Genomic DNA, 25,330 nt, shown 5'->3' with positions numbered 1-25,330 from the left:
GGTGAATTCCATGAGTTATGAGAAGGTAGCATCTTTCCAAATTTCTGTGCTATTCCTTATGAGTGTCAATGAATCAGTTCAGGGTGGTAACTAAGGTAAACTGGTCATTTACACAGGAAAACCTTTCAATTGTTGATATTGCTCTTCCTAATAATTTTCTTTGAGAACTTATTTAAGTCTCAAAAAAGTCTTTAACTTATGTATTTATGTGTCTCAGTCTTCTAAAAATATTGAAATTTTTTGGTGACTGAGAAACTAATGTCATATTCTTCTGGTTTATCTGTGATAGTAATTGATAAAGTTTGTTAGTGATATATGTTTCAACTGAACTACTCTGGAAGTTGGCATGCCAAAGGGTGGTAAATTTTACCAATTTGCTCATGAATATGGAAACAAATTAGAATGATGAATAGCAACACAACACAGCAAGGGCCTTTATAAAATTACTTTTGATGTATTTTGTGAGATATGTGATTTTGCCATCAAACCTTTTATTTTAGGGTTATTAGTTACCACTCATTTCAGTTAATGCAGTGAAAAGGGTTTTATTGTTTCCATTAATCAGCAAAAAATAAAAATAGTGATAAGCGCTTTCTGAAAATATAGCTTTCATTGAAAAGGAGGGAACACAAAACTAATTGAAAGCTACTGTAAATTTTGAATCATTAAATTCATGCCAAATAAGTCAGTAGAAATCTCTGATGGATATAAAAAAAGCAATCATTTGCAAAATTGGAATGAGCAAAATTCAATCTAGGTATACTTCTTTAGTTTTTTAAGTTTGTATATTGGGAGAGCTATAATATAGAGATTGTTGAATTTTAACAAAAAAAAAAAACCCTTTTGCTGTAGGTATTTTGTATGTGTTGTGGGGCTCTAATCTAGCTAATTGGTTTCCCTCAGGATCCTTTATTTCAGTTGGTCATCTTTGTTATAACTTACTGTTTTCCTTGCTTCTAGACTAATAATATATCTGGTTCATATTGCTTCACTATGAAAAATCTAGGATTTTTGTTTTGCTTTGATGTCTTTTGTTTTTATTTTACTATGTATATTATATATATTTATTGTATAAATTATATATTTAATGTATAAATATACATAAAAGCATAAGTAATATATATTTTATAAATAATATAAATATATAATGAATTAAAATAAATATAAATAAAATTAAAAAGCTGCAGTCCCCTTTTCTAGAAAAAAGAGGGGTGAAATTTATGAGCTTTCTTCTTAATTCTCCATAGTTTTCTTCTATGCAAAGGAAAAGTATTTCTCCAGTAATCGGCATTTTTTATTCTTCAACTCTGCTTTTGGAAGTGAACATAATATACTAAATCTGGAGAACTCATCACACCAAAAATAAAAATATCTGCAGGTCTAGATCATGGTACAAAGTATCTTGTTCCATGAAACTGCCTTTCATTATGGTATGTACAGAAGACAAAAAAAAATGTATAATTGCATAAAATTTTTTTTTTTGATGTTCTATCCAGCAAACTTGACAGATAACATGCTCTACTATTTTGGAGAAAACTAATCAAGCTAAAAGGAACTATAAAATAAATGGGTCACCATGATGACTGAACTGATTCTCAGTGGACAACTGAAAGGCAATAGTGATGTTAGAGACAGTAGCTTGAATCATAGTGGAAACTTCCAGATTTCCTTTTGTAAGCAAAGAACAGACCAACAGACCATAACAGTGCAACTTTTTTCTTCTCACATACTTCAAACACTTAATTGCCAGAAAACAAGAAATCCTTTATTACCATCCAGGATTCAGGTTTGAATAGGCAACTGCAATAACAATGGTGCAAGTAGAAGCATCATTATTTTTTTAAGTGGAAAGCTTTTCATTTTACATTTACTGTTATGCACATTATTGATTTTCTTTTCTGGTTGTTGTTCCTTGCAGAGAGTGAATCTGTCCTTTGATTTTCCATTTTATGGCCATTTCCTACGTGAAATCACTGTGGCAACTGGGGGTAAGTGGTTTTCTACTCATTCACCCTAAATAATCTACAGTTTCACTACAGCTATTATTTTTAATTTACTTTACATTCAGGAAGGACATTTATTGAGAAAATCATTGTCTTCTATCACAAAGCCATGGGTGTAAATAAAATCTAAGAAAGAGTATAGCTATTGGAAAAAATTTTCAGCAGAAAAAAATTGTAGTTTCAATATCTTCAGCTTAGATTCATCTGTTTTCCTTCTACTTTTTTTCCTTCTTTTTTCTTGTATGCTTTAATTCATTTTTGGGAACATGGTAAGACTTCGTAAATGGGAAGGGACCTAGAAAAAGCAAAAAATATGCTTAAGGAAGTCGTTGTGGTATTTTTCTTTTCTTTTAATGTATATAATTGATTGATTTGAATATATAGACACAAACCACGTCCTGTATATTAGCTTTAATTACTTGGGTTCTCCCCCCATCTCTTTAATGCTACCTACATTGACTGGCAACTCATTTGAATTTTAAAAATAAATAGATTCAGTTTGGAATCTTTTGGTTTTATTTTTCTGCACAACTTTTGGGGGTTAGTTTCAAGATTAGCAATACCCTAGAAAGGCAATTATTGTTCTTTATACCACATCCCAGAAGTGAGAAAAAGGTAATCCTTGAGTGCTACTACCAGCGATAAGCAAAAAGCCAAAGAATATCCCTGTATTCTGAAAGAAAAACTTAAAAATGGAAGCATAAGTAAAGAATTAAGTTAAAAGAAATCCAGAGGTGGGAGGAAGTCCACAAAGTGCCCATGCCTAAAGCACCATAGACCAGAGTCCCCCTTCTTCACTGAGTTTTATTAATTGGTCTTCCAAATGGTTGGGGAGTAATGTGGATCACTACTGCTCCTATTTTAATCTGAGACTTAGCAGATATGTAGGATTCAGAAAAAGATTTGTAATGGTAAATATCAATAAGCTAATAGTAGTTTTTGAGTACCTACTCTGAGCAATGAATGACAAAGCTACCTCTGCCTTGGGATTATGTAGCTTACTTGATATTAGAATGAAGCAAAATGTGAGAGTTCCTTAGAAAATACAAATGAATGGATAAAGAAGATGTCATATATATATATATATATATATATAATGTGTGTGTATACATATATATACATACATATGTGTATGCATATATGTACATATATGTACACATATATACATATACACACACAATGGAATATTACTCAGCCATCAAAAGAGACGAACACCCACCATTTGCTTCGATGTGGATGGAACTGGAGGGTATTATACTGAGTGAAATAGGTCAATTGGAGAAGGACAGTCATCATATGGTTCTACTCATATGTGGAATATAAGAAATAGCGAAAGGGATTATAAGGGAAAGGAGGGAAACTGAGTGGGAAAAATCAGAGAGAGAGATAAACCAGGAGAGACTCCTAACTCTGGGAAGCAAACAAAAGGTTGCATGGAAGGGAAGGTGGGTGGGGGAGATGGGGTAACTGGGTGACAGGCAATGAGGAGGGCACTTGATGGGATGAGCACTGGGTGTTATATGTTGGCAAATTGGATTTAAATTTACAAAAATGTAAAAAAAAATACAAATCATGAAGTATGGATTTCCAGGGATTATAAAGCTCAGACATCTGTGAAAATCTTATAAGACTTTATAGAGAAATTATTGTTGAAGATCTTTCTTGAAGGACATTTCAATTTCTGTGGTTGTATAGAGAAGGAAGAGTCATTTCTAGAGTAGATACACAGGAGAAAAGGGTAAGGTATATTTGGATAGCAAATAATTGAGTTTGAGTGAAGCTGGAGGTAGGTTTACAAAAAAAAAAAAAGTCATAATAAGATGAGAAAAGTAGATTGAGACAATCTTATATACTGCCTCAAGAGTTAGAGTCATTAGTCCTTAACTAGCTAAGTGATGAGTTTAAGAAACTGAATCCAGACATTTGTGTAATGCTTTCAAGTATGAAAAGACTAGGGTTAGTACATATAATTGGAAGAATATTGCAATAATTTGTGTGACACATATGGAGGGCCCTGGCAGTTCTGTGGCTTCAAACAGAGAAATGATGCTGTCAGCCAAAATTATAAACTCAAGCGGAAGAGGTGGTTTTAATGCCAATGGCTTCAGTTCTGAAACTACTAAATTTTATGTAAAGAAAGGACTTAATATGGGGCACCTGGGTGGCTCAGCTGGTTAAGCATCTGACTCTTGGTTTCAGCCCAGGTCCTCATCTCAGGCTTGTGAGATCAAGGCCCCGGGTTGGGCTCTGTGCTCTGCATGGATTCCGCTTGTCCCTCTCCCTCCCCATCTGCCCTTTCCTTTCCCTCTTTCTATCAAATAAATATATAAAACCTTTTTTTATGGGACTAACCATAAACAAAATTCATACAACAAGGACCACGTCTTTTGAGTTCTGTGTATTTCTGTGCTAGTATATTACATGGCATTTAATAACCATTGGGTTAATGTGTTGAAGGATTGAGAGAAAAAAGAAAAAGGTAAAATTGAAAGATTGCCCCTGACACCATGAATTACATTGTGTGTCTTAGCAACTTTAAAGTATGTTATAACCATGTTTTTTTATAATATGGACATTAGGCATATTTTCTGACATTTAGGTTATGTGTTCCACTGAATTTTAAAAAGTGAATTATTAATCACATTTGTTCAAAATCTATACATAGAGTGGTAAAAATATGAGCACCTTTGATATTCACCTTCTCAAATTGTTTTATCCTTAAAAGTCATGTCAGTGATTCAGCCAATATGACTAAGATTTTACTTAGCTGAGTTGGTAGGAAAAAAACCCAAATACCTATACCATCCTTACTGCTTCAAAGTGCCACTTTCCTTTGAAAAGATCCTCAAAATAAGTGAAAAGTCTGGGGTCTTGAATGATCTCTATCTTCTTTGAAGAAAACACTAATATAAAGAAACTTTTTTTCTCTACTTAAAATATACTAGCATGGAACTTGCATATATAAATCCGTTAGCCTGTTTAGAGAGGTACAGCTGAGATAATTTAGACATTTACCTGAGCTCCATCAAAATGAAGCCAAAATCTCCTGTAAAAGTTTTCAACTAAATAAATATCCTGATTGCACTTTTATCATTCATTTATTCAATCAGTGTGAGTCCCTACTGTGTGAAAGGCACAGTATGTGATATTTCTCTGTATGCAAAGAAGAATACATTATAGGTCCTATTTTAGAGCTTAGAATCCAGGAAGAGGAAGGAGTATATGACCAAGTGTAAGAGGCTCACTGTAAATGCTGGTGGAGCAGAAAGAGGAGACCATTCCTGTTGGGCCAATCAAGAACAGGAGATTTTGGATGCTGAACTAAGGGACAGGGCTGAACCTATAGTGAACATATCTGGAGAGCTTTCAAGTACATCTGTTTATTCAGAATGGAGGGTTGGAGTTAAAGCCTAGTGAGGGGAGATGGGAAGAGTGATGTAAAATACCTTGAGCATTATAAATGTGCATGATGTCCAGCAGGTATCAGGGATTTTTGAATAGAGAGCAGATCTGGCCTGTGCTGGCAGTGGAGGGTGGGGTAAGGTGAGGGAAGTGGATGCAAAGAAGGCCATTAGCAGCCAGGCTTTGAGTGTTTCCGTATGGCCTGCAGTATCTTAACCAGGCTGGGTACAGTGAAGACAGAGAAGGAGCCAGTGCAAAACACATTGTTGAGTTCTTCAATCATTGTGGTTGCAAAGGTTTCTAGGCAAAAGGATCCGTTAGGATGTGGTGAGTAAAGCTAAGAACAGCTTAAAAGGGGACTTGGGAACAGATTTTTGATGGATCTCTTCTGTGATTGACTAGGTGTGATAGGCAGATGGACTCATCTGACAAGTGCTCATCACATTAGAAAGCTTGAAATGTTATTAACCATGAATGGCTTGGGAGAAAAGTAGAAATCACAAGTGAGATTAAATCAAGTTGACTGCAGTCTATTATAAATAGACTGGAGACTGGGATTTTTAAGTAGGGACACATGAGTGTCTGGGAAACGGAAATGAATATTCTATTGACTGTCAGTTCTCTTCGACTGTGTCTACAGATTTGTCTTGAACTTGTTTTTACATTGGATTTAGGGAAAAGAAAGTGAAATGTGAAAGTGGATATTTGAAACCACAATCTCCATTCCTACCACACTGTTTTTCCATTTCACATGCCTCCTTAAAATCTAGCCTCCATCCCTCTTCTCTTTTTCTTTATAGATACAAATTTCTTTACGACTGAAGTGACCTCAAAGATGTCTTGTGTTACTGCTAAGATCAACACCATTTCAAAACAGAAAATAGTTTTTAAAAAGACATCTACATAATTTATTGTGACCCATTTTGTATTTAAATATACACATTGTATTATGAATACACTTAAGTTTATAGTTAAAAATGTAAATATTTGGCCATTTATTTATAAATTATAAAAACTGAATGTTTGTTAAGCATTTTAATCTTCAAAAGCTTCAATCATCCATACAAATAATGCACAAAATGAATTGGAAATACCATCTTATTTTCTGGTTCACTGGTAACAGAATCTGAGAACATTCATTTATCTTTTTATTTAAAAGATACTTCAGAATACAAATATTCCAGGCATTAAAAAAACTAGTACTCTGTGCATCTCATAAAACTATTTCCATTAATGGCACCACTAAGCTGTGTTCTTTGCATATCACACTACCTTCATTTTCTTGCTATATGAATACCCTAATTGGTTCTTTTTCATTATTAGGCTGCTAAGGTGATCTTTTAAATGTTTCAAAAAAGTAGATTTAAGCATGAGGATTTGAGTTTTAATTCCTGTGGCCATCACTTATAATGTTAATTTTTTCATGAACCCATCATGAGTACATATAACTACAATGAGAGAAAAGGTGGGGATGGTAAGTGATACTTTAAATAATGAGGAAGAGAAAGGATGACAATATCCAGATAATTCTGGCCCCAGATTTAAGTATGGAAGATGCTGGTTTGTAATTAAAATTGTGTGTAGAATTGCAGGCAGTTGTGCATGAGATTAGGAATCAAAGTTGACATAAATTAAAAAGATAATGATCAACATGCATTACTCACCTTGAGTGTATGAAGGATTTGCCCTCCTTCCCTTCTACATGATTTTCTAATTAGATGTTTAATTAAAAAAAAACTGTTTAGAATATTTTCTCAGAGTATAAAAACACTTTTATTCACACATCTCTGTTTTCTTTTTCTAGTTTTTTTTTATATAATTGACATATAGAACTGATTAAATGTAAGGTGTTGAATTTTAGATCTATTTTATTTCATTTGCCATATGGTAACTAATAAAATATAAAATGTTCATTAAGTAATCAGTATTTAAGGTCGAGAAATCAGTGTGTGGCATTAGAAAAGTCAAAAGACAGAAGTAAAATATGTTTTCCTTCTTTCCCTGTCTCTAATCCACTCATTTCCCTCCCAAGAAAAAAACAGCCATCACTCTTTGGCTAAATTTGGTTAAATTTAAATTTAGAGTAATTCTCTAAATTTGGTCTATAATCATTTGGGTTTTTTTTTCACTTTAAGTCCCCAATAAGAGAGATTAAAACAAAAAAGTAGTGCATTTTATTTTGATTGGACTTTCCAGAATTATATTAGCAAATCTTCCAGCTTCTTTTTTGTTCTCACTTTCAAATAGTAATGTTTTAATTGTAGTCCCAAATAATATTTCATGCTCTTTAGAGAGACTTGATTAATAACAGTTATAAAAGGCTTTTTAACAGTGGAAGAGAGTTAGTTATTACTCATGATGATTGATTTATAAATACCAACCCCGTTGTCTTTCAAGTGTATAACCTCATAGAACAGAACAGAATGCATCAACTGTCTGAATCTAGTGAAAAAATGAACTGAATTACTTTGACTATTATTATTATTATTACTATTAAGACAAAACAAGTTGTGAGTGTCTTGATATCTGATGCATGAAGGGAAGGTAGTGACGGGATAGATGCTGGACATAAGTAAAGCCATCTGATTTGGTTCACTAATTTAATGTAACAAACAAGGTCTCAAGGATTCCTGAACAGAGAGATAATATTGTTTTGTGATATCTGCTTTGTTATATCTAGATGATTCTCTGAGAAATACCTCTGAACACCTGAGTTTTTCTTAGCACCCCTCCTAGATGATTGACTATTCCCCAAACTGTCTAGTGGCCAGAAGTAAATTGAGCAGATTCACCAACATTGCTACATTTCTTTTCATTGTGCCTTTAGGAACTGCATGTTCACAAGCCTCTTTATTTCTCTTGTGTATTGACACATCACATTCCCTTAGCACTGGCTCCTTGGGACTGGGGGTAAGTGTGGTTAGAGATTAGACAATGGGAGAGGGGCCATCCAGGAGATCGACTCCATTCAATAGGAATGAGCAAGAAAAATACGAGAAGCAGAAATATGGGCAGAACAAAGATAGAAAATTCTAGAAAAACAAAATGGAGAGGACCATTAATGCATGGTAGTTAAGTAATGATTGGGGACAGGAATGGGGAATGTTTATCAGCTGGGAAGAGTCTAGACAAAAAAGCACATTCTCCAGATTTAGGACCTTCCTTTGCCATGACAGCCACAGAGGAGTCTACCCATTGCTAGTGCTTAGACATTCACCTAGGAACATTTGCCTCTGGAAAGCACCATTTATCCCCTTGGGGATCCAGGCTTTATTTGAAACATTGGCAACAAGTAATTTGCTTGCATCCTGTCCTAGTCACTTCATCAATAATTCAGAAAAATAACAATATTGCACAGATGCTCAAATACATCACTCAGTTGAAAACAAAGGGAGTCTAGGTAACTAATTAATAAAGTAGCAGTTCACAGCAGCTGGTCTAACATTGTCCGATCCTGGAAAAGACGGGGAATACATACTAAGCACTGCAGGATTGACTTTGGACCCCAGCCATTTCAAGAATAAATTCAGAAAAGCTCTCTTAACTCCTACTGAAGCCAGCAATTGAAATTCAGTTTTTTTGGAGAAGCGTCTAGCATCTAGCTTAAGATAAATATCTTAAATCAAATCAAATATGGGTTTGATCAAAATATATAGGTTTATAAGTCAAACTAGGCATAGCTGTTGTAATCTTTAGCAAATTTCTTTCTCTCATGCACCTTAATTTTTCAATCTATAAAATAGCATACTAAAAGTATTTAGCTCAGAAAGACTTTTGTTCAAGATTAAATTAACTAGTAATCTGTTATTGATACCTATTTCATAGAAAATGCTAATTAATAGCATATATTATTACTATACTTCTATATATATGTAATTTTTCTCTTTTATCCTTTTCAAAAATACTTCATAAAGCTGTGCTTGCTTATTAAAATAGTTTGTCTATTATTTGATGACATTATCCATATCTCAGAGAATGTTTGGGGACTTAATTTGTCATTATCTCTAACCACTTCTTTTAAAGGCTGGCTCACCCATTTATGAGTGGGAGGTATAAAGGGTCTAGATGACTTGGGATGTCCTCTTTGTCAGCATAGGCAGATCTGTCATCTTTAACTACTGTGCAGACACTCCTCTAAAGACCTCCCAATGCTGACATTCTATGACTCTGACTGTCTGAATGTCTCACAAAATTTAGCAATTTTGCAACACACGGCAGAAGAATCATGAAATGTTTCTCTAATTGTGGTATCATAGGCTACAGCTGGATAAGAGGCATTATTATAATCAGCAGACCACACATATCATGCTTCCTATTCTACCCTTTGTATGACAAGAATTTTAAGGACAAGTCATCAAAACATAAAGTTAGTTATGGCTAACTGATGGGGATGGGAGGTGGACATTCCCCCCAGCAGCATCCAGATTGCCTTTTATAGACTTGAGATTCACTAAATTGCAAATAATCCAACTTGAAAATGTATTGAAGACCCAACCACAAATGCAAAACTAAATATATGTCTTCTTAAGTTTATGTGTGATGTTTTGCCTTTGAATAAGGAGACAGATTTCTTTATGTGTATCCATTATTTCAATGCTAACCATTATTTTCAGGATCTTTTCTTGTTTTTTAATACTTCATAGAAACCCGGTAGGTGTAATGTGAAAACAGCTCAAAATGTTGTTCTCACTTCAACTGATACAGCTCTGAGGCTGAAACATAATATTAAAAAATAATAATTCTAAATGTTTTTTTGGCTATTTCTAATGGAGTTTGATGGGTTAAGATTACATTGTTGGTGTGACTAGCTAGAGGGCTATAGAGATATTTTCATTTAATCTGCTTGGATTATTGTTCAAATGAGAGGTTTCTGCTGAAGGCAAAGAAGATAAAAAAACACTTTTTAATTGGTTCATTGCCAATTTCCACAGCTACTTTAAAAAGCAAGCATCATTTTAGTTAATAACTTGCAGAGAGAATCCATAGCACTTTTAGATTGCTCTAGAAAAAAATAGAAAATTAGAAGAATTTGGAACATCTAGAATTTGCAAAAAATAAGTATTACATAAGTGTTAAAGAGTAAAAACTCTTTAAACATTTTTAATTGTAGTAAAATATAAATAGCATATGATTTACCATTTATGGGTTTGCTATTTATAAAGTTTTAGTCTTTGAGCTCAGCTCGGACTTTATTTTTCCTCCTGGTTCTTCTTTTTTTTTTTTTTTTTTCTTTAAATTGGTGATTCTTTAAGTAACTTATCAGATTCCTCCAAAATGCATTCAAAACACAGCTGATCCCCAAAACTTTACACTAGTGTGCTCTTGTAAGCAGTGTTTACTATTCTCTGTTTTTACTTTTCTGGTTCTCAATAATTAGAGATTATCTTGGAGAAATTTTTAAAGCTATTTTTTTAGCATCAGATAAAATCTAATAAAACTGATTGTATAATTTGGAAATTATTGAGTACTCCTAATGTGTATACAGTTTTAAAAAATAAGACTTATAAGATATTATGTAGCTAAAAATTAACGTTATATGACGATGTGTTAACGTAAAGAATGCTTATGATGATCATCAAGATATAAAATTTTAATTATGTATAATAGTATTTATTTTAAATAAATAAATGCAAATAAAATGGAAAGTAAAGCAATGCTAGGTGTTTTTTTTTTTTTTTTGCAATGGTGGTTATTTTTCTATTTCCAAGTTTCCAAATGTTAAGTTGAAAATTAAGATCATATTTCAATCCTTGTATTTATTGTTATAAAAAGTAAATAGGAGTCTGACTTCTTTTCAATACAGATGACTACCAATTTATTTTAACACTATTTTTTATATTTGTCCCACTGATATATAATGCTATTGCAAAAGTTTTATTTTCCATAGGATATGAAGTACATTATGTGGATTAAGCTAATTTCTTCTATCATAAATATAAAATACACTGGAAGAAAACTAGAGAAAATTACTTTGTAATCCTGGAATTGGAAATATTTTTACTAAGAATAATACAAACCCCTGGGGCTTGTGGGTGGCTCAGTCGGTTAAGCATCTAACTCTTGGTTTCAGCTCAGGTTATGATCTCAGGGTAGTGAGGTCAAGCCCCACTTTGGGCTCTGTACTCAGGGCACAGTCAACTTGAGATTCTTTCCTCCTCCTTCTCCCTCCCTCTGCTTCTTCCTTTCTGTTCCTCCTCCTCATTCATGCACTATCACTCTCTCCCTCCCTTTAAAAAAATAATAATACAAAACCCAGAAACCATAAAAGAAAATATCAATAAAACTGCATGTTAAAATTTGCATATATTGAAAATGCATGGCATTTAAACATCAAAAATTAAGAAAAAGGAAATGAAAACCTAGAAAAATATTTGCAGCATACATGACAGCCAACTTTTCTCTAAATTGAAACCTATTTTAGGGGATCCCTGGGTGGCTCAGCGGTTTGGCACCTTCCTTTGGCCCAGGGCATGATCCTGGAGACCCGGAATCGAGTCCCACGTCAGGCTCCCTGCATGGAGCCTGCTTCTCCCTCTCCCTCTCTCTCTCTCTCTCTCTCTCTCTCTCTCTCTCTCGAATAAATAAATAAAATTAAAAAACAACCTATTTCAAAATAAAAAAATATTTTGAAGAAAGGAATCACAAGTGGCTATTAAACAAGGAACAATATGTAATCTTACTTCAAGTAAGAGAAATACAAATTAAAACTATAATGATATATTATTTCCACTCATGTGGCTTGAAAAGATTTTAAAAGATCAAGTTAGATAAATCAAAAAGTTTTCTTAGGCTATGGATAAAATGTACTCTTAAGCATTTCTGGTGTTATCTATTAAAATATAAAATGTATAACTAAATACGTTTAACTAAAACGTATATGAAATACGTAATACTAAAACATAAAACGTCATTTCTACTTTTAAAAATGTGTCATGGGAGGTCCACTCCCACATAATGGACTAATGTATAAAGACATATATTGCCAAAGATTGGAAACAACCTAAGTATCTATCAATAAAAATGTTTATGTTAGGGACAGATGAACTAAATGATTGAATGGCATACCATGGGATTTTTAAACAGAATGAGATCATTCTCCATGACTTAGAGAAAAAAGCAAAGTGCAGAAGTGTCACACAATATATGTATGTGTAGGCATGTATATATTTACAAACATAAACTACCACTGAAATGATTTGGAAGAATGTATATATGCTTTAAAGTGCGTAGAAAATTTAGAAGGATATACAAGAAACTATTAATAGTACTTATCCTTAAAGAGGAGAATTAGTGAATTGCTGGAGACCAAGAATACGAAAGGAGAATGATTTTCACAATCATTTTGCATTTCAAATCATTACTATGTGCACGTATTACCCTTTCAAACACCACTGATATTTAAAATTCTTATTGGTAAGAAACTATAGGTAAAAATTTGTGCAGGGCATGTATTTCTTTTCATGTAGTATAATCATGTATCTCTCAAACAAAATGAAAAATTAAAGAGTATACAGTGTAAAGTGTTTTTCATTATTTTAATTCAAAATTTCTTATGTTTTAGAGTTTCAGGTAGTGGTAATTATTCATGAAATTGCCATTTTGCTAAGAATATTTTTTCATTGTTAAAGGATTTATCAATGCCATCCTAAAATATAGAAACTACAACTCTTTTAATATCTCAGAATAAACCTGAGTTAATATCAAATTGTTGAATATGGCAGTGAAAGGAGAGCAGAAAGAATTTTAGTGATTTTTGATTTATGTGTTATTGTGATATTAAGACTATTAGATATCTCAATCTAACTAATCAACGCATTTTTATGTTATTAGCAACTATTTGGTTAACACTGTAATAATTAGAAACTGAAAACAAATTCTGTGTACTTTCTAAGAAGAAATAAGTAAATGTAAATAGTTTGCATCTGTTATCATAAGCCTTGCAGATTTGGTACCAAGAAGCACTGGAGTTTGGGGAGCAGACCAATGAGGAAGGGGAAGTGAATTGGAAATTAGTAAGGCCAGAACTGGTGGAGTTCTTTCTGTGGCCCCGCACATTTTTATTTCAGGATGTTGTTATGCACTGAATATCTGTGTCCCCCCATATTTCTGTGTTGAAGCTCTAACCCCCACCGTGGCTCTGTATGGAGATGGGTCCCTAAGGAAGTAATTAAGTGAGGTCATTACCGAGGGTCCTGGTCCAATGACATTAGTGCCCTTATAGGAAGAGACACCAGAAAGCTCATTCTCTCCCTGGGGACATTCAGAGGAAAGACTATGTGAAGACTTTGTGAGAAAGTGGCTGTCCACAAGCCAGGAAAAAAACCCTCACAGAAATCAAACCCGCTGGAACCTTAATCTTGGACTTTCCAGCCTCCAGAACTATGAGAAAATTAATTTCTGTTGTATAAGCCACCCAGTCTATGGTATTTTTTATGGCAGCCTGAGCCAACTAATACAGATGTCCAAAGGGCTTAGTGACTTTGAGCTTCAAGCTTAGTAGGAGCCAACTCCAGAAATACAGATTTTCTGGAACAATGTGATACTTAAGTTCTTGGCAGTGTCCTAATTCTGAGTAACCTGTCTTTTAGCCAAACTATAAGAATTGAGAGCCAGCCTCTGAGAGGCAGAAGCCTGGCTGAGTTTCAGGACTGGCTGCTTCAGGGTGGCAGGATGAGAAGGGACAGTAATATGTGCATGAAGCCAAAGCAGAGAGTCATTCTGATTTACCAAGACACTGTGGAAGGTGGGTAGATGGCTGCTTCTCAGTGAAGGCATAGGGTCAGGGACTAGTTACAGGCCAGAAGGGATGAGTTCCAAACCACAAGATTTCTCAAAAAGGATAGTCATACAGGACAGTGGATAGCTGTTGGCTGCCTTCAGTAGATACGCTGCTGCACAGAAGGAAAGACTGGCCTGATGGGATAGCTGGCAACTACCCCCATCTAGTATGTGGTCAAGAATGTGTACAAGGCGGAAACCTGGGTGACTCAGGGTTGAGCGTCTGCCTTGGGTCTGGTCATGATCCTGGGGTCCTGGGATCGAGTCCTGCATCAGGCTCCCCATGAGGAGCCTGCTTCTCCCTCTGCCTGTGTCTCTTCTCTGCTTCTCTCTCTGTGTCTCTCATGAATGAATGAAGAAAGAAAGAAAGAAAGAAAGAAAGAAAGAAAGAAAGAAAGAAAGAAAGAGAAAGAAAGAAAGAAAGAAAGAAAGAAAGAAAGAAAGAAAGAAAGAAAGAATCAGCAAAAAAAAAAAAAAAAAAAAGAATGTGTACAAGGGAAGATTTCAGGACTGGCTACCGAAGGTGCTAAGAAAAACAATGATAGAAGTAAGGAATTACATCAGTTCTGTGTCTGTGGAACTATCACTATTGAGAAATATATGGCTTTTTAAATATTGTCCAAGTGGCTTTCCTTATTTCAGTGGCCAAGAAATAACTTGTCTGTTCTATGTACACACAGAATCTTTAAATTACTTGCCTTTTCTATACACATATAGATGGCACACCTTTATGGTCAAAGACAAAAGCACACATTTCTTTTTCCTCAAGAGATGATAGGTTGTTTGTACAATTGTTGGTCCTACAACATTTCTCATGCAGCTTGGCATCATTAGTACCAAGCTCTCACCTATTGGGGGAGGGAGGGAAGCTGCTATCCAATTCTGTTTGTTTTTTTTTTAATCTTATTTTCATAAACTGAACTGCAACAGTGCTTTTCAACATTTCATGCTTGGCAGGTGGCTGCCACTGAACTGATAAAACGTTAGAATGAGTAACAGACTGCCTCAGAATTACCTGGAGGTTTCTTATAAATGTGGATATCTGGGCCCTGCACCAGACCTGCTTACATGGGCCGATGCAGAATTCCTATGTGGGAGGGGCGAAGCATCAGCTACCTGCCTATGGGAGGAATGAACCAAGTAAAGGGTCTTTAAGCTGAGATTTCAGAGCATGCTCACGGTTTTTGCAGATTCTGTTTCATTTTAATTAAAAAATAGAAAAATTTTATTACATTTCACATTTCAAAATGCATGTAAGGTTTTTATTTTAATTAATTCTCATTTTGCTGGGGAGACAAGGCAAAGCTGTTGTGGGTGTTGGAGAATAAAAGCCCCATCTCGGCCCACCTCTAGGTACCCATATTCGCTACTAGATTAGACTTTGTGGCAGCAGGACCCAGAGTCTGAGCTTCATGAATTCCTCAGGGTGATTCTTGTGTTTATTGTGCTTGCTAAGGGGACAAAACACATTTTAAGAAACTCAATGCCTTTATGTAACATCTGGTCAGTGGAGACTCCCTAGTAAAAACAAACTTATAAAAATCTTTCTATTTTCACCATAGAGAAAGCAATTAGAGATTTTAGGCATAAATTCAACTATAGCTGCCTATAAACAGAGGGGAAAAAAAGTCACTACTCATCCCTAGATAGCAGATCTAATTACTTTCTTAAAATAGTTTGACAGGTCAGGATTTAAACTACAGAGCACAGAATTGCCCTTACAAGTTTCAATGTCACCTCTATTTTGTGTCTGTCCTTCAGAGTTTCTCACTGGGGACATGTACTTGTTCTTCCTTTTTTGTGGTCTGGTAGAATGTAGAGATAGTTAAAGTCTGATGTCTTTCATTCACTTTTCCCAAAGTCTGTGCTCTATAATATGATTTATTCCCACCTACACATTATTTTTCAAGTTGTTTTCTTTAGGAAATAAGGTATTTCTGCGTAGTCTCATTAGCATTTGCCCAACTCATAGCAAAGCATATGTTGACAGTCTCCTCTGAGTGTGGTGCAAATGAGAATTTTGGATGGCCTCTTCAAATTAGCACTATACTCATATGCTGTGTGGAGAAGATTTCAGAAAGGGGATAGCAGAGAAGACTTTATCTTTCCCTTCTTTCAAGGATAGGATTCAATGAGAATGTATCTGTTACAACCACCTCATTCAGATAACTCATTCTGAAAGTGAACAACATTTGCAAGTATCTCCTTGAAAAATCGAGCTAGCAGTACACCAATGCTGTAGGCAGAGAAGTGATGTAAATGCTAGTCTGAATAACGGTTGTGCCACTTCTACTTGACTTAAATTACGAGCAATAGCTTTTCTAAGATTAAAGTGTTCTATATGAGAGAGGCTTTTGTACCCTAAGTGTAAGGCAAAAGGGCATCTAAAAACAACATTTCTTCTAACTTTTAAAGGATAAGGTATAAATTCACAACAAAGAAGGAATTTTGTGAGTCTCGGTTTTGGAAAGGCAGAAATAAGAACAAAAAAATATCAAAAATATTGTTGTGGGGATTGTGATTTTATGACATACCAATCTGTTGGTTTATGTGCATAGTCCATCCTTTCCTATGCAAGTCAAACTTGCTTCCTTTTGTCCTGGCCTATTTGGGCCAGCATGAACCCCAGCATTCTATCTGGAAACCACCTATTAGATTGTAGTCTCCACTCCAACCCCCATGCTTTGATTTGAAAAAGATGTTTCCATGTATACTATTGAGCTTGAAGATATTGAAAACCTACTCAGAGAATATTTGAGGTAACTTATTTACAATAAACACAACACAAAAAGGTTTGGTTTGCTGGATGGATCATGTTTAAAATTTTTGCGAATGTTTCCATGTAGTAAAAGACAATCCATTATTTTCATTCCATTTGCCTTACTCAGAGAGTAGCTTCAAGCTGATAAACATCGATATTATCCAGTGAGATATTTGTGTTTTGAGCTTGTATGTAAAACTTAGAATGATCATGCCTTCACAGGGACTTTCTAACTGTAAGTGATTTTTCTTCCTCTAATAGATCCAGTATAAGTGTCTAGACCTTGACATTTGGCAGTTGGACACACTATCCCTGATGAAGAGCCACTTGGTAACAATGAGAAAGTAATTTCTTAACCTAATAAAGTAGATCATTTAAAACTCAGGGCAGCATATTTGCAGTGTGCTTTAAAACAAAAATAAGTAGTTTACATCTAGAAGCAGCATTTCTGTTACTGGACTTGGCTTCCATGACCTGTGTTTGTTTCATTAGACCTTTATGTTAATGATTTCTCTACGACCTCTGACATATTCCTGAATCAGTATTTTTTTTAAGATTTATTTTTTTGTTTGTTTGTTTGTTTATTTAACTGGGGTGATGGGCAGAGGGAGAGAGAATCTCAAGCAGACTCCCCCACTGAACACAGAGCCCAATGTGGGGCTTAATCATGCAACCCTGAAATCATGACCTGAGCCGAAATTAACAGTTGGATGTTTAAACGACTGAGCCACCCAGGTGCCCCCCTGAACTTTTAATCAAGGATATGTTTATTATGGCATTTGATCATACCACCCTTCTTTTTTTTTTTTAAGATTTTATTTATTCATTCATGAGAGACACAGAGACAGAGGCAGAGACACAGGCAGAGGGAGAAGCAGGATCCATGCAGGGAACCTGATGTGGGACTGGATCCCGAGTCTCCAGGATCAGGCCCTGGGCTGAAGGTGACGCTAAACCGCTGAGCCACCTGGGCTGCCCTCATACCACACTTCTTGTGCCTTAACTTGAATGCTAATGAAGCACATATTAGCCTGTACAGAATGAAAGAAATGGAATAAAGACTCCTAACTCTGGGAAACGAACTAGGGGTGGTGGAAGGGGAGGAGGGCAGGGAGTGGGGGTGGATGGGTGTTGGGCGCTAAGGGGGGTACTTGACGGGATGAGCACTGGGTATTATTCTGTATGTTGGCAAATTGAACACCAATAAAAAATAAATTTATTATTAAAAAAAAATAAATGGAATATATAAATCCACATAGTATAGGCTCTGTAAATCATTATTTGTTTTTTTTTAATTAAAAAAAATATCTAAACAGCAATGGGTCAAAGACAGAAAATTTGAATACTTTTTAGCACTAAGGACCTAGGCTGTCTGGAAGTGTTTCAAATCTACTTTAACTCTGTTTCTGACAAGTCGTCCCTAAGTGCAAATTAAGGATTTCTCCTTTTGCAGCACTTCCTGAGCCAAGGCTTACTTTATATAGCTGCAATGAAGGAGCTAAATGTTTCCAATATTTATTAAATTCATTTTCAGTCAGAAATCCCAAGGCAAATGAGAATTTATAGACTTCGGTTTAAGAAGAAAGTGAAATTATGAGTCAATGAAATCTTTTTCTGGGTTGAAAAGAAATATCGAGGTTCAACATTTTAGTGAGCCTCTTGTTAATACTAGCTATTTTTTCCTACCTCTTTTGCTTTCATTTCCCTTGTAAATAGCAAGGAGCAATGCTGGACATTATTGATGAAACTATCTAAAATGCATCATCTCTGTCCCCAAGAGAGGTGGACATATACAATATACCTGTACAGGTATACTATGTATACTTAAACTATATATATATATATACTATGTCCACTTAAAGTGGACTGCTCATGTTTACCACCTGATAGGCATCATTGATTAGTGATGCAAGCTTTGTAGAGTGATATGCCTTCGGTTCAAGTCCTGCCACTGCAATTAAAAGTTTTGTGCCTTCTTTTCTTAGTTTTTTCATCTGTAAACTGGCTATTTCAGTAGCACCTACCATACAAATGGTCATGAGAATTAAATTTAATGATACATATAAAATGCATAGGACAGTCCTTGGCAAATGCTTAATACTCTAAAGGTTAGCTACTTTTTATATTTGCTAGGGGATGTATCTATTCTGTAATTTAGAAATATTCCTAACGTGTATAATTTCACCACCAAATTGTATTTGACCTTGTCTGGGGAACATGTAACCCCTGGGATGCTGGGACATGATGGGACCCAGTCCAGCATGTTCTGCCCGCAGTGGCTGATTCAGTTAGTGCTACAGCAAAACCATAAATAACACACGTCATGGGCCTTCAAGAACCTCTCACAAATAGTCAAAATAGGAAATGTTAAATTAGTTATATTCCAAGATTACCTGCTAAATTTACACACACACACACACACACACACACACACACCATACGTTGTAAAGATACAATGAAAGCCCAGGTTTTAAAACATGATTTCTGCTGCATGTATCATGAATGGTCTTATGGAGGAAGTGGCAATTGTTTTTTTTTGATATTTATTTATTTATTTTATGATAGACAGAGAGAGAGAGAGAGAGAGAGAGAGGCAGAGACACAGGAGGAGGGAGAAGCAGGCTCCATGCCAGGAGCCTGATGTGGGACTCAATTCCAGGACTCCACGATAGTGCCCTGGGCCAAAGGCAGGCGCTAAACCGCTGAGCCACCCAGGGATCCCCTAGGAAGTGGCATTTGATATGAATCTTGAAGCAAGAGTAGGGTTTGGGTAAACTGAAAGACCGGGGGAATAAATTGTGAGAAGAGGAAGTAGAAATGTAGATACTGTTTATGGCTCATATGGAGGGTGAGGAGTGGTCCAGTGGGTTGTGCATAAGACACATGGAGATAAGGTCAAGAAGATAGGTTAGAGACATTACATGTAAAATTTTTTTAAGAATTAGGAAAAATAAAATAAGATGAAAACAGAGAGGGAGGCAAACCATAAGAGACTCTAGGGAACACACTAAAGGTTGCTGAAGGGGAGGTGTGTGGAGGAATGGGGTAAGTGGGTGATGGGCATTAAGGAGGGCACTTGATGTGATGAGTACTGAGTGTTATATGCAACTAATGAATCATTAAATTCTACTTCTGAAACTAATAATACAGTATATGTCAACTCAAGTGAATTTAAAAAAAAAAAAAAGAAAGTCTTTGGTATTAGAAGGTTGAACTTAACTTGGTAACCAGTATGATGGGGTCACTGAAGGTTTGAGGGAGGAAATGATTATGTTGTTTCTTTGTTTACATTGTGAAGGATGGGTCTAGGTCATCATTTCCTGGTTAAAATACAATGGAACCTAAATTGGCCCAAGACAGAAGACTGGAAATGAGGGGGATAGTGCCTTGTCAGGACTGTCACACATGGTGGCTAATTGAGAGTGAAAGAGAGCCCAGAAGAAAATTGCAGTTAAGTGATAGAAGAATAACAGGATAAATAGCAGTCTGATACATTCTGTGAGAGAATGTGTACCACCTTTATGTTTAATGGCCTCCACCTTGACTTGGTAAAGATGAAAATGAGCATTGGATCGTATAACTATGGGTTTTTTGTTTTGTTTTTTTGTATTTCGTTTTTTTTTTGGGGGGGGGGTATTTTTCGAGACCGTTTTGCATTTGGGTAAAGAGAGCAGCCTGCAGTTACCTTGACTTGAACACCCTGGTAAACTGTGAGATTTGTGTAGTAGCCTTGCTTTGGGCACAGCTGAGTGTTAGGGAAATTGGCTCACCACAAGCAAAGCCAAGCCTTCACTACTGGGTAGGCCAGATGACCTAAGTGCTGGGTCCCTGGTGCCCACAGACGTAAATGGTGGTTCATTTCCCAGGCTTATACCACTTTTTAGGACTATGGCAGGAAAATTAAATAGTAAACAGGAAAAAAAGTGTCTATGTGTATTCTGGGCATCAGGTTACTGTTTAAAGTTCTGGCATAATTTCTACCAAAATCAAGTCACAGGAGCTGTGTTTTACAGGAAATAAAGCAAAAGGCAAAATACATCACTGTCAGGTTTGCTAGCAAAAACAATGGAGGGTTTAGGAAGTCATAGAAATCCAAGCATGAAGTAGCCCTGGTAATGAACAGAATTAATGAAGTAGATGAAGGGAAAATATGCAGAAAGTTGGATTTTGCAGTTCTGTTTCCATGTCCTAGAGACAATGCCATCTTTGTTCATTCGTCTCACTGGTTCACTGTTCCTTGTTTACACTAAGGAAATGTACTATTTTAACAATAACTAATGCCTTGATAGAGCTACCCATTAGCAAGGTAAACAGAGTTAGTAAGGTGGTGAAATTCTGGAGCTCTAGATCTTCTAGAATATATGTGAATATCCCATAAATGTTATGTACATGTTACACATTGAAAACTGAGTGACTTTGGTGTAAACTGTCATTATTTTGCTATTTTATTGGAACCCCCCAAAATAATTCCATCAGAGGATATATTCTAACAGGGAAAGTTTCACCACATGTTAAGAGCTGATGAGGCATATCTTAAGTAATATTAGGAGTATTGTGAGTATGGTATGCCACTTGTACAATTTCTAATATGAAGAATTTTTTCCTAAGATATTCAATCAAAAAAACAAAACAAAACAAAACAACAACAAAAAAGATATTCAATGTCTAATGAATAAAACTTCATATATGGTGTCCTGAGGCAATAGGTAATAAATCATTTTGCTACGTGGGTTGCAGTCAGGATGAATGTGGACTTGTGAACTTCATCTTTGCCAGCTCCTCTATGTTTTACAATATCTGTGTACAGATATGTCCAGCCCAGAAGTTTCGGGGGCTTCTGTTGATGCACATATCCATCAGGATTCTGAGCATCTCTGTGTTGAGTCCCCGCAGAAACCTTAAAGCCAATACTGAATTCAACACCCCATACCTCCTCTACCATCCCCAGATCACCCCTTCATCTATGTTCCTTCCTCCAGGAACCGAGCACCACCTACTATTTTGTCCAGATCTGAAATATTTCTATCATTCTTGACTTCTCTCTTCTCACAAACTCACTCTTACATCTAATAATTATCAAGTCTTGGACAGTTGTATTTTTTTTAAAGATTCTAATTATTTATTTCTGAGAGAGTGTGAGCATGAGCAGGGGGTAGCAGCAGAGGATGAAGAAAAAGCAGACTCCCTACTGAGCAGGGAGTCTGACACAGGCTCCATCCCAGGACCCTGAGGTCATGACCTGAGCTGAAGGCAGACGCTTAACCAACTGAACCACCCAGATGCCCCAGACAATTGTACTTTTTAATCTTTCTCTAATGCAACAACTTTTCCACATATTTTCTGTTTTCATGGCTTAACCTCAACCTTCCCTCTCACACTTGAGTTTTGGCCATTCTTAAATGCCTTTGGGTTCCAATAACCTGGTCCCCTTATTTCAGACCCTGTTACATGCTTCTCCTTCTCGAGTTCCTTACCTGCATTATCCATGCTGGTCATTCAGGTCTCAGCTTGGTGCATTTCTTCACAGAAGCCATCCCTCACCTCCCAAGACTGAGATGTGTGTTCCTCCACCATTCCCTCCACACCTGTCTTTGCTTCCTGTTTGTGGAACATTCATTCCTCTGTACTGCAGTCCTCTGCCTTCCTTCTCTTCCACTCACCTCCAAGCCTCCGAGGGTATGGTTGTCAGCCCAGTGTCTAGCCAGTGCCTGTTATAATAAAGACTGTTAAATATTTCCTGAATAAGTGCATGAATTAGTGTTATAACTTCAACCACAATATTAGACAAATACTAAGTAAAACTTCCTTTTAACATCTATTATATTCTAGAGAATTTAACACAAGGATAACTTTATGAGTGCTTTTCTATGAATAGGTGTCTTTTCAGATTGTAGTTCTATAATATACTATGGAATGCAGTATATGTAATTGAGGAGCAGTGCTTTTAGCATTAAAATTAAGCCTCAAATTGATCCTATGATAAAAAAATCAAAACATTTTTTTACTTTAAGCTCTATCCAAAAGCCAATTTTTCATAATCTGTAACAGCTCAGTTAATGCTTACTTTTTTGGCCTCTGGCTTTTAAAACAAAGACTACAATTTACCTAGGTAAGTATTTTTATAAATTCTCTAGTATTAACAGTGCTTGATGCATAGTAAGTGCTCAGTAAATACTGGTTAGATGGAAATGACCAGAAAAGTATTAAAAACTTAGAAAGATGTTAAAAATGCTTATGAGATATTCAAATTCTGGATATGGTTTTTATATACAGCCTCACAGAAATTGAATTTTTTTTTTCAGAAATTGATTTTTGACAAGGTTGGGAAGTGAGTCTCAGCTTTTAAAAAAAAACATTCAATATCCATGGTAGGCTGAATTATGACCACCCAAATACCAGTTTCTAATTCCTCAGAACCAGCAAATGCTACCTTATAAGGAAAGAAAAAGTCTTTGCAGGTGTGATTAAGTTAAAGAGTCTTAATAGGAAGATTATCTTGCATTATCAGGATGAGCCCCAAACACAATCACAAATGTCTTAGAAGAGGAAAGTAGAGGGAGATTTCATAGACAGAAAAGGCCAGCAATATGACCACAGAAACAGAGATTGGAGTGATGTGGTCACAAGTTAAGGAATGTTAGAGTCACCAGCAGCTGGAAGAGGCAAGGAACAGGTTCTCCTCAAGAGCCCCCAGAAGAAGCATAGCTCTGCTGGCACCTGAATTCAGCCCAACAGCATTGATTTAGGAGTTGGGCCTCTGGAGCTGTATAAGAACAAATTTCTGTTGTTTTAAGCCATTGAGTTTGTGGAAATTTATTATAGCCAGTTTTAGGAAACCAATACAATGTCCATGTGATCACTTCTTATAATGTATAAACCTGAATTTGTAACTACATGACTGAAACAAATGAATCTAGGAATATAAAACAGATACTTCATTGGCTTCAGCTTCCTTTTATAGAATAACTTCATGAATAAAAAGAAATCATCATATTTATTCTGGTTTTCTTCTCTTTCCTCATTCTTTGTATTAGACAATAATTGAGGAGAGTGTATGAGAATATCAATAGATTACAGAATGTGAAACTATACTGTTTCTTTGACTCTGTGTCTCTTTTCCAAAAACTTTGTATAGGCAAATTAGATTTTCATAGAGGATTTGTCATCCTTGCTAAACTTCATGAGCTTTGATTCCCTCGACACAGATATTCATAGTCATAGGAATCTTTGGTTATCCACATATGATCCCCCATGTGCAGGAATGTTATTTGTTTAGTTAAGGAAATAAACTAGTTTTATTTTACATTTATCTTATAATTAATTATTATAAAATGAAATTTTTAAAGCACATAAAAGAACATAGGTTAAAACAATTGGACAAAAAAACTCTGCTTTTATTTTTTTTAAGTTTTTATTTATTTATTCATGAGAGATACACACACAGAGAGAGAGAGAGAGAGAAGCAGAGACACAGGCAGAGGAAGAAGCAGGCTCCATGCAGGGTGCCCGACATGGAACTCGATCTCGGGTCTCCAGGATCAGGCCCTGGGCTGAAGGCGGCACTAAACCACTGAGCCACCTGGGCTGCCCAAAACTCTGCTTTTAAATTAATGTCAAGCCATTCTATATGTACTGGCTTATTCTGCTTATTTCCACAAATTAACTGGAAACAGCAAAAATGGCATGAACAGAAATTTATATTCTGTTATACATGGAGAAGCTATGGATGTACTGGGATAAAACCTAGAAGCAAAGCAAAAAAAGAATATTTTTCTATCTTTAAATCTTCTGTAAATGAAGTCTTCATCTGTTGCTTAATTAACCATTGGATTTTTAGCTGAAGAAAAGGAACATAGTACCTTGTGCATTCATGAAAACAATTTGGATATAGTCTAAAAGATTGAGATCATCCTCAGCATCAAATTGTTCCAATTACAGAACAATACAGAAGGTTTATGAATTACTTCTTTAACTCTGGCATGTCTGAAGACACAGACAGTAAGCAACCTACCCAAGGCTGCACACAGAGATTCCGCTAAGACTAAAACTCACGTGGGTTTAATTTTCTGTTCAGTCTTAGACCAGAGTTTTCTATTGCATCTCTGTCACGGATTGTGCCTTCAAAGTGATTCATGCAAGAAATCCTATGCCTGGAAGTGATGGAAGACTTTGGGCTGCCTCATGACTGCGATTCTTTTACTGCCCTCATCAAAGTACAGTAGCATTGTTTCCATGGGAAGTTGCAAAGACTCTGATGTGGTTTTATGTACATACTAACTTAGAACGGCAGAGGGTTTATCTGTAAGGGTTAGTATGAACTTGAGCTTTTCCTTTCTGTTCCTTTTCTCTCTAAAAGGATACCAGGTCTGAAGGGTAGACATTTGAT

At 35.7% G+C, this 25,330-nt stretch overlaps 1 protein-coding gene across 5 annotated transcripts in view; it reads left to right on the top strand.

The window, feature by feature from the left end:
- The window catches only part of PLXDC2 (plexin domain containing 2), a 510,869-nt gene that overhangs the window by 293,889 nt on the left and 191,650 nt on the right, over window positions 1–25,330 (top strand). For all 5 annotated transcript variants that reach the window (XM_025464029.3, XM_049097150.1, XM_025464027.3 and 2 more), the window contains one exon: window positions 1,919–1,988. In XM_025464029.3, coding sequence (XP_025319814.1) covers window positions 1,919–1,988 — 70 coding nt within the window. The remainder of the gene's footprint in view (window positions 1–1,918; window positions 1,989–25,330) is intronic.

Source organism: Canis lupus, chromosome 2, assembly GCF_003254725.2.
Source record: "Canis lupus dingo isolate Sandy chromosome 2, ASM325472v2, whole genome shotgun sequence".
In the NCBI taxonomy this organism is placed as follows: domain Eukaryota; kingdom Metazoa; phylum Chordata; class Mammalia; order Carnivora; family Canidae; genus Canis; species Canis lupus.
The sequence above is the reverse complement of the archived record's forward strand: the minus strand, read 5'-3'. Positions and strand labels throughout refer to the sequence as shown.